Source organism: Lactuca sativa, chromosome 1, assembly GCF_002870075.4.
Source record: "Lactuca sativa cultivar Salinas chromosome 1, Lsat_Salinas_v11, whole genome shotgun sequence".
Taxonomy (NCBI): domain Eukaryota; kingdom Viridiplantae; phylum Streptophyta; class Magnoliopsida; order Asterales; family Asteraceae; genus Lactuca; species Lactuca sativa.
In genome coordinates this window covers 143170081-143187143 of record NC_056623.2, presented here as the reverse complement: position 1 = coordinate 143187143, position 17063 = coordinate 143170081, and the positions used below count along the sequence as shown (strand labels likewise).

At 31.8% G+C, this 17063-nt stretch overlaps 2 protein-coding genes and 1 long non-coding RNA gene across 3 annotated transcripts; 2 read left to right on the top strand and 1 right to left on the bottom strand.

Annotated features, from left to right (window-relative positions):
* Nucleotides 1-2092: 2092 nt before the first annotated feature.
* Nucleotides 2093-3690, bottom strand: LOC111910783 (protein NDL3-like). The gene is made up of 7 exons (XM_023906600.1): nt 3598-3690; nt 3279-3341; nt 2981-2989; nt 2693-2792; nt 2508-2605; nt 2300-2388; nt 2093-2129 (listed from the first exon to the last, which is right to left on the bottom strand). Exons 1-7 carry the CDS (start codon nt 3688-3690, stop codon nt 2093-2095), a joined length of 489 nt encoding a protein of 162 aa, XP_023762368.1.
* Nucleotides 3691-4887: 1197 nt separating this feature from the next.
* Nucleotides 4888-6333, top strand: LOC111910791 (putative disease resistance RPP13-like protein 1). Its single transcript, XM_023906608.3, has one exon. It carries the CDS (start codon nt 4888-4890, stop codon nt 6331-6333), a length of 1446 nt encoding a protein of 481 aa, XP_023762376.1.
* A 7779-nt stretch (nt 6334-14112) lies between these two features.
* On the top strand, nt 14113-15037 carry LOC122196078 (uncharacterized). Its single transcript, XR_006187356.2, has 2 exons — nt 14113-14365; nt 14804-15037. It is a non-coding gene; the product is annotated as an uncharacterized LOC122196078 (long non-coding RNA).
* The last annotated feature ends 2026 nt before the right edge of the window (nt 15038-17063 follow it).

Sequence of the window (17063 nt, the reverse complement as noted above, 5' to 3'; positions counted from 1 at the left end):
CTTGTGGAGTGCATCTCCAAAAGAAGTCTTGTAAAGTAAATGAGTGGGTAAATGGGTACATGGGACTTGAAATTGGGAAAAGTAAAAAATAATAAAGTACGATATTGTATTTGTCAGCTATTTCTATTTCTAGGTAGTAATTTTGTTTATTGCATATTTAACTATTATGATATTTCTCTACATACGTCTGTATATATATATATATATATATATATATATATATATATATATATATATATATATATATATATATATATATATATATATATATATATAAGGTGTTCATATGAGACGACCTAATTTTGTAATTTCGTGAGATGCAATCCTAGCCACTCATTTTTTAGATCAAATAAAAACATTTTTAAAATGAAAAATAATTGAAAATTTTCGAAAAAAAATTTCCAATATTATTTTCGGAATATATATTTTCCAAAAAAAAAATTAAAAAATTACCAAAATAAATAAAAATAAAATACAAAAAAAATACATTTTTTTTATATATTTTAGTAGAATATTTGGAATATTTTATATACCTGACAAATCTAGTAGAATATTCTACACACTCTAAAAATCATATTAGAATATGTACAATGTAATATTCTATTAGGATGTTTCACGTATTTAAAAAAAATGGTAATTTTATTTATCATGGTCTCAGATGAATCTAAACCTATATATATATATATATATATATATATATATATATATATATATATATATATATATATATATATATAGTTGAGATCGGTTGATAACTCATAGTTTCCCGAGAACCTAAGAACTAAAGGTGGAGCGTTGGATCAAAATCAAATCATTAAGGGCATGATCGTCATCATACCAATTCCACTTAATTGTTTGTATTATTGGAAATATTAATAAATAACTCTAAAATTAACATTGTAAAACAAAATTTTGGATTTTTTTATAAAAAAAAAATTATTTTCGTGTTTTTTAAACTGCAGATTTTTTAAACTTTTTTGGAAATCATAAAATTTAAAAAATTCGATTTTTTTTGAAACTGCAATTTAAAAAAAAACTGCATTTTTTTTGAAAAAAAAAACTGTATTTAAAAAAAATTGCAAATTTTCTAATAAAACAATAATTTAAAAAAAAAACTGTAATATTTTCAAAAAAAACTACATTTTTTATAAAATACTGTAATTTTTTGCAAAAAAAGTGCAACTTTTTCAAAAAAAAAACTGCAACTTTTAAAAAAAAACTACAATTTTTTTTAATAAAGCTGCATTTTTTTAAAAATATATTTTTTTTAAAAATCAGTAAATTTATATAAAAAAACTAGAATATTTAAAAAAAACTCTAATTTTTTTTAACAAAAAAAATCAACATTTTAGGTGCATATATTCATATTTTTTTTCAAATGAATATATGCATATTTCTTATACTATAATATTCGTAAGTAATCATAAAAAATCACATTTTTACGAATCATTCTATATACATAATAGTATAAGTATTTTATTAGATACAAAATAAAATATAAAAAATAAAAAATACTACGAAGATTCACAATGTTATCATTTCGTCATATCAAGATTTTCATATTTTCTTCAATTTATCACTTTTCACCTCTTCAATATTTTTTACAAATTCTTCAAAATCTACAAGAAAATTAAAAAAAAAATTGATTAATGCAAGAACTCTCACAAAAATGCACATGCATATATCATATAAGATTTACATGTGATTCATATGTAAATTATATGTGATTTACATGTGAATCACATGTAATTCTTATGTGATTCACTTGTGATCTACATGTAAATCACATGTAATTCTTATGTGATTCACTTGTGATCTACATGTGAATCACATGTAATTCATATGTGAATCACTTGTGATTCATATGTAACTCATATGGGATTCACTTGTGATTTGCATGTGATTTTATATGTGCATTACATATGATTCATATGTGAATCACTTGTGATTTATATGTGAATCACTTATGATTTATATATGATTCACGTGTGATTTATATGTGAATCACTTATGATTCAAATGTGAATCACTTGTAATTCATATGTGATTCACTTATGATTTATATGTGAATCACATGTGATCAATATGTGAACTACATGTGATTTTTTTCTATAACGATATGAGATTTGCTGAATTCCAAAACACAAATTCAAAAATAGAATACTAAAGAAGCAGATGGTGATTATTAGGGCACCATATAATTAGTTTATATCCAAAAAATAATATAAATATTAGAATGTTTGTCATGATTCTTTATATCCAAATTATTAGTTGAAAAACCAAAAAAATATTAAAGTACCCAAAATATTCAAGAACCTCAGCAACCTGATCAGCTAAGTCATCAACAGCTAACAATGGATCATTATATGACATTGCTGCAGCTCCCAACTACAATAGCTCTTAAAGATGTATAAAATAAGATAGGAATACTAATTGTTTTACTATTGAACTGTTTATATATTTAAAAAATAATAATAATAAATAAAAATGAAGTTTTGATTGCTGACCTCATGGTCGGGAGGGATAATGTGGTAAATGCATAATTTATGAATTAGTAAAGAAAATGCTTCAGGGCATAAGAAAAGACCTTGGAAACATGACATATCTGTTCAAACATGCAAACAAATAAGCAAGATTTCATTTATTTTCAACAAATTTTGTTGATTAACGAATGAAAAACAGAATCACTTACCATTTAAAGCTAAATCAGGATATGTAATAAGAACTGGCTTCTCTTGATCTCCATATATGGCAACAGAAACATATCCACTGGAAGTTTTTACAAGGTGTTCCTGGAATTGAAATTATTAATTTGTGTAACAATGAGAACATGAATTTAAGATATAGATTCAATTCAAATTAGTACACAATGAATAACATGAATCCCCTTTCAAAGAAAACGATGGATTCATGGAACCACAGATTACCTCAAATGGTTTAGGACAACATAGTAGTTGAGTTTCTCTATTGGTATCAATACCTCAATATGCTGCAACCATAACCATTTCAAACATTTACAGGATATCTCTTTTTTACTAAGTTTCAATGATTTAGGATCCTTTTCTTTTAACTCAATCAATCTAGATAGCTATTATGACTTAATCTTAATCTGGACACAATGTATTAATAAGTTAAATAAAAGAACTAGGATTAATGTATCAAGACACTAACATTTAACATATTTGATGAATATCATGAAGATTTATCCAGTCATACAGCACTATAAAAAACAATAACTCAAATTTCAGCCACTTTAGGTAGAATGATATAGTTAGTACCTGTGTGATGACTTTATTAGCAACGAGTTCATCGACATTTCCGATGTTCACTTGGATAGAAACCTAAATTGGAATTGGTTTATCATTCATGAAGTTAAAGTGAACTTAACATGTGATATTTCTCATTGAGGCATTTCATCAAACATGAGCGCAAACAAATATCTATATTTTTCTATAGCACATATGTCTATTTATAGTGTCGTGACTCTTACAAGTCGAGTCATGAGTCAAAATTTAGGATTTCGAGTCACAAGTCGAGTCACGAGTTGACAACTATGGGTGTGTGTATAATTTAGCAATTTTGCAATTTTAGAATTACCCACTTAACCTTCTGTAATTTCAAACGAATTACCCACCAAACATTCTCTACATATGAAGTAAGAAAGCACACGCTAATATAGAATAATCCCATACAAAGAGATAATTAGTAATAGATAAAGAGATGAAAACAAACCATAAACTAAGAATCCAAAACCAACATATATAATTATAATCTAAGTAACTCTGGTATGTGTTTAGATGTGCTTTTGTGTGTAGTAGATATAAAATTGAGACGACACGATGCTCAATAAATGCCCAAAATCGTTGATATTGTTAGCGTCACAAACATCTACAAAAAACTAAATGAAATCAACAAAGCCACCAACAAATTATCAATAAACTAACTTACCCTTTACAAAGTTTTTCTCCACACCAGCTGACGAAACATCCAAATTTAATAGAAGACCCAAGTGATTTTATTAATCTCTTTCAAATATATGTATGTAGGTTGGTCGTGATAGTGTGGTGGCGACTTGCAAGTTGCAACTGAGATAAAGAACATGCAGTGGGTTCATGATGGGGGTTTTCTGTGTTTATAGAAGATGAGAGAGGGTATGATCTTCTGTGCTAAATGCATTCTCAACACCATATCAAGAACTATTTTTGAGACCTATACTGAGAGTTGTTCTTGTGATGTGCTGTTATAATTAGTTTAAAAAATGTTATAGTAATGAAGGCCGATGACTTAGAAACTGCAAACAGAGAGATAGTGAACAATGGAATAATCTTGAAATCAACGGTGATTGAGGTGTATATGAAGTCAGCAGACGCGATTCAAATTTGAAACTAGATCATTCCTGATTTATTGGGATTACTTTGCTAATCTTTGGTTTTTGATTGCAGATTTTATGGGACTGAATATAATCTAAGGAATCTAAGTATAGATAGAGGTCTAAGATATTCAAGCGGGAAAACAAAACATTAATTAAGTTAATAACATAACGCCATGTGTCCCTAAAAACTATTATTTTATTATAATAGGAATATTCAAAAAAGGTATAATGTAAGCATTCTACATTATAAAAATGACTAATATGAAACTGCAAATGATATTTATGTAAATTGGTGGGACAATTCAATTTCTTTGAATAAGAAAAAGGAGGGCGAACATTGCAATTGCAAAAAGCTATGGACCCTCCCTATTATAGTGGATGCTTTCTCTAAAGTGAGTTCCAGCACAGATTTACATTATATTCAGTCTTCCTGTTTGCTTCTTCTCAGCAACTTATCATCCCTTGAAACAAAAACTCTCTACAAAGAAACGAATCTTTCCTTTCTCCAACTTCCAATGGCTGAAATTGTTGTTAGCGCCGTCATCACCGTACTGTGTGAGAAGCTGATCTCTGGTGACCTGATGAAGCTCGCTCGAACTGAAGGAATCGATTCTCAGCTGCACAAATTGGAGAAAACATTGCCCCTGATGAAAGCTGTGCTTGCTGATGCAAACCAGAAGCATATAACAGAGAGAGCTGTTCAATTGTGGCTGAATGATCTCCAGGATTTGGCTTACGACATTGACGATATAGTAGATGATTTGGCCACAGAAGCTCTGCGACGCAGTTTGAATCAAGAGGCTCTTGCCATCATCCCAAGTTGTTGTACTACGTTCACTCCTGGCAACATTATGTATGGTCCGAAGATGAGGTCTGAGCTAGATGAGATCACTGCAAAATTGCGTGATCTTGTTGACCGGAAAAATGATCTGGGTTTGAATGTGAGTGTTGAAAGGTCAAATATAACAGAGAGACGTTTGGAGCAAACATCACTAGTTGATGAGTCTAAAATCATTGGTCGGGAAGGGGATAAAGAAGCATTGCTGAAGAAGTTGTTGGGAAAGGAAGAATGTGATGAAAATGTGAGCATAGTGTCGATAGTTGGTATGGGTGGAATAGGCAAAACCACTCTTGCCAAACTTTTATACAACGAAGAGAAAGTGAAGGATCACTTTGAACTCAGGGCATGGGTTTGTGCTTCTGAAGAGTTGGATGTATTTAACATCAGCAAGGCTATTTTTGAAGCTGTAGGTGGGGATGCCAAAAGGTTGTCTAATCTTGATTTGCTTCATGTGGCCCTCAAAGAAAAACTTTTAAAGAAGAGGTTCCTACTTGTTCTAGATGATGTCTGGAACGAAGATTACAATAAGTGGGAACTCCTCCAGAGCCCTCTCCTTGTCGGGGCACCTGGAAGCAGAGTTCTTGTCACAACCAGGAGCACCAAGGTTGCATCGGTGATGGACTCAGAAGAAGCTTTTGATCTGGAGGTTTTGTCAAATGACGATGCTCTATCATTATTTGCTAAACACGCGTTAGGTGAGAAAAACTTTGACAAACATCCGACACTTAAGTTGCTGGGGGAAGGTATAGTGAAGAAATGTGGTAGACTGCCTTTGGCTTTGAAAACACTTGGGTGGGTCTTGAAGGGAAATAGGAATGCTGATGAATGGGAGAAGTTGTTGAACACTGAGATATGGAATATAAATGATGGAAGTGAGATTCTTCCAGCTCTAAGACTAAGCTATTATCATCTCCCTTCACATTTGAAGTTATTGTTTGCATATTGCTCCTTATTTCCCAAGGACTATGAGTTTCAGAAGAATGATTTAATCCTACTGTGGATGGCAGAAGGATTTTTGTCCCAATCAGATGACAACAATCAATGGAGAGCTTGGGTAGTCAGTATTTTGAAGAGCTCAAGTTACGGTCGTTTTTTCAACAATCAACGCATGATCAATTAGGATATACAATGCATGACCTTGTAAATGACTTGGCCACAAGTGTTGCAGGAGAGTTGTTTTATAGATCGGATGGGATGAACATATCCAAAAGGAATGAAAATTTTGAGAAGTTCCGTTACATTTCACTTGTAGCTCCAAAATGGAAATCATACATAAAGCTTAAGGAATTACAAAGAGCGAAGCGCTTGCGAACGTTCTTGCCATCATCAAGTTCTCAAATCGACAGTGTTGTAGTTAAATCGCTTCATGAACTACAGTTCCTAAGGGTACTAAGGCTAAGTGGACCGGGAATCACACAGGTACCACAATCTATTGGCAGTCTCAAGCATCTACGGTATCTTAATTTTTCTTTTACTGATATCAGATGTTTGCCCGAACAAGTTAGTGACCTTTATAATCTACAAAGCTTATTGGTTCGTGGTTGTCATGAGTTATCGGACTTACCAAAAAGTTTTGCAAAGTTGATAAACCTTCGACATCTTGACATAGATGATACTCCAAGTCTGAACAAGATGCCCTTAGGGATTGGTGGTTTGACAAATCTACAAACTCTATCCAAGGTTATAATTGAAGAAGCTAACGGGTTCAAAATAACCGATCTTAAGGGCCTATCAGATCTTCAAGGTGAACTTTCCATTATCGGGCTCGACAAATTGATAGATCCAATACAAGCAAAGAATGCCAACTTAGATCAAAAGAAGGGTCTTGAAGTTTTGGAGATGAGATGGAGTAATGTGTTTGATGATTCTCGGAATGAGATGATTGAATATGAAGTACTCAAAGAACTAATACCTCATCCTAAGTTAAAAGTCCTCAAGATTTCGAATAACAAGGGAACACAATTTCCTAGTTGGGTGGGTGATCCCACCTTTGATCAGTTAACAGAGCTTATGTTACGGGGATGTAAAAGTACACACTTACCAACACTTGGAAATCTACGGTCTCTAAAGAAACTGGTGATCAGTTCTTGTCATTTAATAACGTCATTCTCTCTTTCCGAGAAGATTGTGGGTGATAGTGATTGTGGTAACTTACAACCAAAACTCATTCCAGCAAATGATTTCGGTTTTCTCCCCATGCCTCGCCTAATATCTCTTCAGATCAGTTATTGCAAGAATTTGAAGTCTTTTCCTTTTCAAAGTCTCACATCTTTGGAAAAGCTGTTGATACTTGAGTGTCCAAGTATGGACTACTCCTTTCCTTGTGGGATGTGGCCTCCTAATTTAAGAAGTCTAACAATAGGAGGTTTAAATAAGCCGATGTCAGAGTGGGGCCCCCAAAATTTTCCAACCTCACTGGTTGAGCTACACTTATATGGAAAAAATTCAGGAGTGACTTCATTTGCAGTGGCAGCCGATACTACTACTCCATCATCATCGTCATCATCTTTTCTTCTTCCACCATCTCTGGTTTCTCTAAGGCTCGATTATTTTATGGATGTGGAATCATTTTCAGAGGTCTTAAGACACCTCCCCTGCCTTAACAAACTTGATATTCATTCATGCCCGAAGATTAGTGATCTTAAGACAACTTCCAGCCGATCAAAATTGATGATAAGCGTGTCGCATTGGTAAGAATTCTGAGCCAACTCTTTTAGATGAGCACAGCCCAATAGGCCAATTAATGTGAAATTTTATCAAAGGTGACACAAGACACGTGTAGGGGAGTGATCAATGCAGTTAGTTATTTTGTTCTGAGAATCGGTGGGGAAGGATGGTTTTTCTTTTTTTGATTTCTTTTTCTCTTTATTACTTATTGAATTCAGTTTCTGTATTTTTTTAGCTTTTTAATAAGTATCCCAACGTATTAGCAACATCCTTTTTGAGACTTATTTGTTTTGTTTGTTAATAAGATTATTTTAAACATTTCACTAATAGTCAAAACTAGTACCAAAAGAAGAAAAAAACTACAAGTGCGGTAGTTGAATAGCTTTTCGGTTTTCATACAACTTTTAAAAGAGTTGAAAGAATCTATGTATAAAGCTATTTTATCTGCACTGTTTTATATCATCTTTGAGTTTTCTTTTTCTGTGTCATGTTTTTGTTTTCATTGACGTTTGCTTCGAGTAAACCTTATCCATTGAATAATTACTAGAAAAATATATTAAGTTACGTACAATTTGGTCTTCAATCCAGAAACTTTGAAACTTTAGGTCACACCCTATTGTCCATAACATTGATTTTGATAAGTTTTCTACAAATTTGATAACATGTTAATCCCTTTAATTTGTAATATTTTTTTGTATCGATTTCGAAGTAAGAATTAGTACATTTAACATCAAAACTTTTTCCAGTTCTTTGTTTCACATGAGTAATTGTGTTTTAATGTGTTTATCCTTTTCTTATTGTCTTGGGGTCATATTTTAGTATAATTTAAGGGCGTAACACAAGTAATAGAAGAAAGGGGGCCGAGCTACGGACTAATAATTTTATTTTATTTCAATCAAGCAAACTCTAAGTAATAAATGAATCCTACATAAATAATACAGTCTCCGTCTCAAAATTATAGTTTATCTTTCCTTTTTGGTTTGTCTTAAAATAATAGTCCATTTCTAAAAATAAATAACATTTTTACCAAAATATCCTCTTATTATTATCTAAGTATTTAAAGCAACATTAAATACAAAGTAATGACAAAACTATCATTTTATTGTATAAAGTCAATGGTAATTAATGTTTCCTTAATCTGTGTGTTTTTTTGTCTGTGGACAATATTTTATTAGTACATAAGAAATATTAAATACAGTTGTTTGTTTTAAAATTGATATTGTAATAACAAAGTTATAACTATATATTTTGTATATAACTTTAAATCCTAATTAACCAAAGACCTTTATATTTAACAACATATATAAAGATAAAACAAAATTAAAAACAACATTTTAGTTGTACCGTTGAGCCATTCGTTAGTAAGTAAATTACACGGATGGTCCCTGTAGTTTGGGTTAAATTACGTGTTTAGTCCCTAATTTTTATTTTTAACTCGGACCATCTTTAAATTTTAATTTTATTGCGTGTTGGTCTCTGATCAACTTAAAACGACCAATCTGTCTTTATTTATTATTTTAATTTTTTTTTGTTTGTTATTAATTTATTAAAATATTTTTTTAATAGTTGTGGTCCCATATACCCACCGATTCCTTCATACTTCCCATGAACCATCGACCTCCTTACCCTCTTTTTCCCTGGTATCTTATTCTTTCTTTCAAATCAATTTCAAGAAACTCCACCATTAATGGACTTGAAAGTTCTATATCCTCCCCACCACACCTGCTACTGGTAAACAGAGCCAAACCCCCACCTTTTCCTATCTTGATCCCATATCTTTCCACTCCATTATCATCTAGTCACTAGCAGTGAGCCCTCCTGTGAAACCTATGTCTGTCGCTATAACCGCCTTGCTAAAGTTGCCAAGGAATGATAGAACCCACTCCCCTATGAGCCCCTTCACAAGCGTCCTCATTCTTTTTCGTTCGATTTAGGTTTTCTCTAAGTTCGAATCTGGGTGTTTATCTAAAAAATGGTGACCTGAAGAACAAACCAAATCTTTCGGAAGCTTTTGTAAATGCAAAAACATGTATAAATGATACAAAAAAACACTATTTTACACAGAAATTCGATTTTGACACCGTGTTATTTTTTGTGTTAATTTTGACACCGTGTTTTCCAATTTGTTACAATTCTGACCACTTGACCAGTTAACCAGGTTACATGCTGACGTGGCATGATGACGTGTCAGTTTTGATGACGTAGCATGCTAACATTACATGCTGACGTGTTAAAATTGAATTTTTTTCTCACAAAAAACACTAAGTTTTCATTTTTTTGGATTTTGACACTAAGTTTAATTTTTTCTTTCAACTTTAACACTATGCATTTTTGTTCCAAATCAAACATCATTTTTTCCAATGTTGTTCAATGTTGACAATTTTCTATTTGAAACCGTATAAATATTTTTTAATACATTTAAACCGTATAAATATGTTTTTTTTTCATTTAAAAACCATAGTTTTGTATAAATACATTTTTTTACACTCAAACCATATTTTTATATATAAATATGTATTAGTTATATAAAAATTTTATTTTATATTAAATATTCAACTTTAAAATATGTTTGGAGGTTTGGAGGCGTGTAGTTAACTCAGATATCAAGTTTGCAACCCATCAAATTTTTACATCTTATTAGAAGTTTATGGTTAGTTTGATTCTTATGATATAACTAATGCTTTGAATATAAGAAAAAAAACATCTTGTATTTAAATAAAAATGTGGTTTTTAAACGAAAAAAATATGTTTATACGGTTTAAAATGTAATAAAAAAAATATATTTATACGGTTTCAAATGGAAAATAGACAAAATTGAAAAAAATTTGATAAATGATGTTCAATTGGAACAAAAAAAACATAATGTCAAAATTGAAATAAAAAATTAAACTTAGTGTCAAAATCGAAAAAAAAGTAAAAACTTAGTGTTTTTTGTGGAAAAAAAATCAATTTTGACACATCAGCATATCATGTCAGCATGCCACGTCATCAAAACTAACACGTCATCATGTCACGTCAGCATGTAACCTGGTTAACCGGTCAAGTGGTCATAATTGTAACAAATTGGAAAACGCAGTGTCAAAATTGACATAAAAAAAACACGGTGTCAAAATCGAATTTCTATGTAAAAATAGTGTTTTTGTGCCATTTACCCCAAAAACATCTCAGAATTGCAATTTATCTGATTTTTGGGTTCTATTCCTTTCATGGTGATTGATTACTATCAGATTTCTAATCCTATACCCTGAAATGTGTCTAACTCTAAGATTTTTGTGATGCATGGCAAGCAATTTTGAAGTAATTTTGATTTGTGGGTTCTACATTTTGATTCTTTAGGGGTGTTTGGTAGTGGGTGTCGTTCGATTCTTATGGTTATTCAATGGCCATATGGGGTGTGGAAGGAGGTAGAAAGGGATGATAGGGTGAAACTATGATTAGTAAGAAATTTTAATGTGAATGAAGGGTTTCCGATGATGGTTGGGTTGACAAGGGGTCGTGGGTGGCATCGGTGGCGGAGAAGGACGGAACAGGGGAAGGAGAAGAACCGGTGACACTGAGGAAAATGAGAAAAGGTCTGTTGTTGAATGAGGGTGTATGTAATAATTAAATGGGTTTTTAAAACAAATATAAGGGAAATAAAAAATTAAAAAATGATTTGTAGTATCAGTAAAGGTAATTTGGTCGTTTAAACTTGATTAGGGACTAACGACGTAAAAATATCAAAACATAGGGATGTTCCGAATTAAAAATAAAAGTTAAGGACCAAACACGTAAATTAACCCAAAGCACGGGGGACCATCCATGTAATTTACTCTTCATTAATTATAGCGAGACAAATCATTAAAAGTCTTCAAGGTATAGTAAATAGACAAAACTTCAAAAATGGTCCCTGTGCTTTTCAAAAATATCAAGTTTAGTCCTTAAGTTCAAAAAACCTCACAGATGGTCCTTGTGGTTTCAAAACTTTTAACATTTGGTCCTTCCGGCTAACTCCGTTACCATTTAACCGTTAAGTCAGGGGCATTTTTGTCATTTCACTACACAGGGACCATTTATGAGGTTTTCAAATACTTTTTTTTTTAAATAAATAAATAAATATATAATATTTAATATACAAGGGGTCCCACCCCACCCCATCTCTCTCTCTCTCTCTCTCTCTCTCCAAATCTTCTAGTTTCCATCTCTATGTTTCACTGTTGTTCCCAATAGCCACCCCTCAAAGCTCTCCATCTCCATCAATAATGAAGAAAAACCAGGAAATGATCTCAATGCCAACGATGACACTCATATTGTATCTCTTTTTTTCTGGCCATACTAACACAACGATCCGAACGAGCTACTGGGTTAAATCGCCTCCTCCATCTCTCTCTCTCTCTCTCTCTCTCTCTCTCCGACGAGCCTCGTCTTTATCTATCTTTCCCAGCCTTCGTCTATCTCCATATTTCTCCCTCGCACCTGAAGTCCAACGCAGACCAATGGTTTGGCGAATTAGGGAAACCCCAATCGATTTGGTGGCGACGTTCTATAGAAGACGAACGGCAGCGACGAGTTAGGTTTTTCAGATCCGGCGAGTTAGAATTTCCAGACCAACAATTTAGGGTCGCTATCTTCCCCATAAAACCCTAGCTCCAAAATCTTCATCGGCAACCCGAGCCCCGATATGTTGAACAATGACCTTAGCTTTGATTTCAGGTTTGATAGCTTGATTTCATATGTGGTTTTGACCAATGATTTCAGGTACGATTATTCTTGTAGATACACTCCTAACATTCGATAGTTTGTAGCTCCATATGCTTGTTCGCATAACGTCTCCAAAGCACTCACCATTCCTAACTGGATCGATCCCACATGAAAAGATTTAGAAGCAAAGAAACAAAAAGAAAGTAGTCAAATATTTCGAAAAAGGGTAAAAATCTTTGGGTGTTTAATTACCAAAAGGCCGAAGTTGAAGCCGACGATGACACTGGTGCCAATGGAGATGGCGGCGAGCTCAAGATCGCCGAGATGGTCGGCGAAGGCTTGGGTGATCATAAACATGGAGTAGGAGGCTATGCGGCTGAAAATGGCGGGGCCGACTATGTGCCATAGCTTTTTGGATTCAATCAAGAACCGATGTCGGAATGAGAGATCGAGATCTTGGTCTGGAGATTGTACCCTTTCATGTATCTGACAACGAAAGAGAGAAGCCTCGCTGCTTCCTTTGATCGATTTGGAGAGAGAAAGAGAGAGAAAGAGATGGGGTGGGACCCCTTCCATATTAAATATTATTTATTTATTTATTTAAAAAAAAAGTAATTAAAAACCTCATAAATGGTCCCTATGTAGTGAAATGACAAAAATGCCCCTGACTTAACGGCTAAATGGTAACGGAGTTAGCCGGAAGGACCAATGTTAAAAGTTTTGAAACCACAGGGATGACCCGTGAGGTTTTTTGAACTTAGGGACTAAACTTGATATTTTTAAATACCACAGGGACCATTTTTGAAGTTTTGTCTAGTAAATATGATATTGTGTATTAATGAAAGCAAACCATTGATATATATATATATATATATATATATATATATATATATATATATATATATATATATATATATATATATATATATATATATATATATATATATATAGGGAAAAGTGAATATACCCTTAAGGGTATATAAGCTTAGGTACCCAAACTCACTATACTACGTCGTTTTGTATCATATAATACGTTCTAATTATTCAATGTTCTTATAATTTAATTTCTAACTTGATTTACTTCCAAGATTTTTATAATTTACACATTTATCTTTCTCTTACATAATTTCCATTTTCAACTATAATATATATAGCCTAGTAGGTGTTTGGCAAAAAGATGTGATGCAAGAGAATGATAATAGTGAAATATCGAATATCTTGAAAGAAAATCAAGTTATGGTTGTAGTTTAACAATATTATAATGAATATCTTGAAAGAAAATCAAGTTATGGGCTACAAGATAACCAATTAGGAAGCGGATGACGTCTTCTCGTGAAAGGCAGCATTATTTGTCGCGGATGAGGGCGGTAGGTGTGGGAGTTGACGATGGACGGTTGTTGATATTGGGCATGGTGATGTTGGGATTGTTATCGAAGTTTTTGAGCCATTCTCCATTGTACAGAATTGAGAAGCATTTTCTCATCCCTCGCATCCTATGGATAGCAGGTATGTTGATTTTGGTTTCACAGGAAACCCTAAATATCCTACTACGATTTGTAGGTTTCATTGATTCCCTTATTTCCGTTCTGCATAGTGTCACCCTCTTCCACCTCATACTGCATTCTATTTCGATTTTGCTTAAAAAAATTTGAAATCAAAGGTAATTTTTTTTTGGAATTGATGGCCTTCAGGTGTGTTCATCGTGCCTTGCATGGAAGTCGATGCTTAATCATAATTTTGTAGTGTATCAGAATCTGTGAAACATACAGGGAATTACTGCTACTTGTGGTCGGATTTACTGCGAGGTTAGATCTCGATTTTTCAATATCTCTAACATTTTCGGTTTATCTATTCTTTATCCGTTTCTGCGCTTCTTTTTCGCATTTGATCGAGTTGGCGTTTGTATTAGATTCTCCTATTGTTAGTGAAGGATTACGATTTTGCATCTCTGAAATTGGAAATTGATTGTTCTTGTTGCGAGCAATTTCAATATTTCATAATATCTGATTCTATAATAATCGAAAAGATAGGGGTTCCATGGACGGAGGAAGAACACAAGTTGTTTCTGTTTGATTACTTTTTTTTTGGGTTTCAATAGTTTAGATTACACATGTACTGTATACAAATTGGTGTGATAGTAGTAGCAAGTGTGCAACAAAACTATGCTACAACAAACTTTGTGATATGCAAGATTTCATTGGATCTAATATGTATTTGTTTTTCATGTTTTCTGATTTTTCAAGCATTTCCTAGGGATTTTCCATACTTGAGTTCAGCTCCTCCTGTAACTCCAAGCATAAGATTGTTTTTATAAAATCTAATTTGTTTAGAATGGATTAGCAGTATATTCTATTAGAATATGTATAGTTGTATTAAAATGTATAAGTTATTATTCTGTAAGAATATGTATGAATATACATTCAGGTGTCCATGAGTAAACAACGATCCTTAAGAATATGTTTTTATTTTATTTTTAACCATTCTCAATTGAGAAATAAAATATCCTCCTACCATTTGTTCCTATTTTTCCTCCTTACATATTAAATGTTGACAAATGGATTAAATGATTATTAATTTCATTAAATGTCTAATTAAATGTGACACATGTCAACATTTGATATGATATGAGGAAAAGTAGGAACAAATGGTAGGAAAATATTTAATTTCTCTTCTTAGTTTTATTCTTTTAGTATAGATGTAATTGTTAACCATTATTATTTGTATTCTTTATTAATGAATGTCATTTATATATGTTCATAGTTGTATTTGTTAATAATGAATGTAATTATTGATTTTAAGCTATTAAAAATCTTTTCATATAAAATTTGTCTTCATTAAAAATTATTAATCTTGATAATATATGTTTATAGTATTCTGTCAGAATTTAATGGTTTTTTCAAGATAGTGATAAACACATTCTTTCAGAATGTTCGAATTAAAATATTTATTATCAACAAAATCTTATTTTTAAAATTTAGAGAATTAATTATTTCCTAAAATCTGTAATTTTCCTTTTTTAATTTTATATTAATTGACTAAAATACCATTAGAATGAAAATAAATAGGAATTTTCAATTATCTTTAATGTAATAATATGTATTAATCACTTTTTTAAAATAAGTATATATATATATATATATATATATATATATATATATATATATATATATATATATATATATATATATATATATATAATTTCTCCTACATGAGTCTACTCTAAAACAAAAGAAAGAAAACCACAAATGATGACGACGATTGCGTACCTACACAGCGGCGATGAGTGGGTGAGAAGAGGTGAGAGGGAGGGTGAAATAGAGCAGGTTTGTTGCTCGCCATTGGCGTTACTTCTCCTGTGGAAAGCGACGATTTACTCTTCCCTATATTTCACCGTTTTTTTTAACGTTTTGAAGATGCTTTCGTTTATCTGTTTTGATCTTTGATGTTATATTTTTCTATTTTCTATAACTTCTTTCCTCCTACATTTTCTCATATATTATCTCCTAAAAGCACAGTACCGTTGTTTATTTCTTTACTTAAATCACATTTATGAAGGTAATTATATACTAGTTTTTAGATTAATAATTACAACTTACAGATTAATAATGGATCAATTATCTTTCTTTTGTTAGCTTTTTGAAATTCCTCAGGGGCCAATGCCCGATAATAGTATATGCCTAAAGCAAATAAGGTATTTATAATTTTTTTTTGCTATTAGAATGGAAAAAAACGGAGGCCCCTACTGACCCCAACTTCTTTGTTCACTTTAGTGATGAAATTTCTACAAATATCCAGTTGTATGTGATATCGGCATGTTTCTACGATTGAGTTTCATTGCAGAGGAAATTGCTCAATTCACTAGTATAAAACTGGCATTTGGCCACGCAAAAATCTTATCATCATAGACATTTATGCCGTTTTTTTATTCAACGTGTAAGCAAATCTCGCATCATTAAACATAAGTTATGGTGACGTTTAATTGTGGTGACTAACCTATAAAAACTGTCACTACAGGTAAAAGCTGTCACCATTGGGTACTAATTTTTGTTTTAATCATTTTTTGATAACCGTCACCATAAACTACTTTCCCTCACAAGTTGTTTTGTTTTCATAGATACCGTTGACTTTTAGTGACACATAATAGATTAACGCATGACCATAAACAACATTTAGTCACACTTTTTTCATTTGGCATGGCTATTGTTGACTTTTAATGCCACATGATATATTAAACCATGACCATAAATTACTATTAGTCACATGTTTTATCGTTTTTCAGGACTATTGTTGATATTTAATGGCACATAATATATTAAAACGTCACCATAAACTACTATTAATAACATGTTTTTTTCATTTGTCATGCTATTATTGACTTTTAGTGACACGTAATATATTAAAACGTAGGCATAAACAACTATTAGTAACATGTTTTTCAATTTTCCCTTTTTTTACCAATGTTTTAAAACCAGAGTTTTTTTGTAAAAAGTAAAATTTCAATAT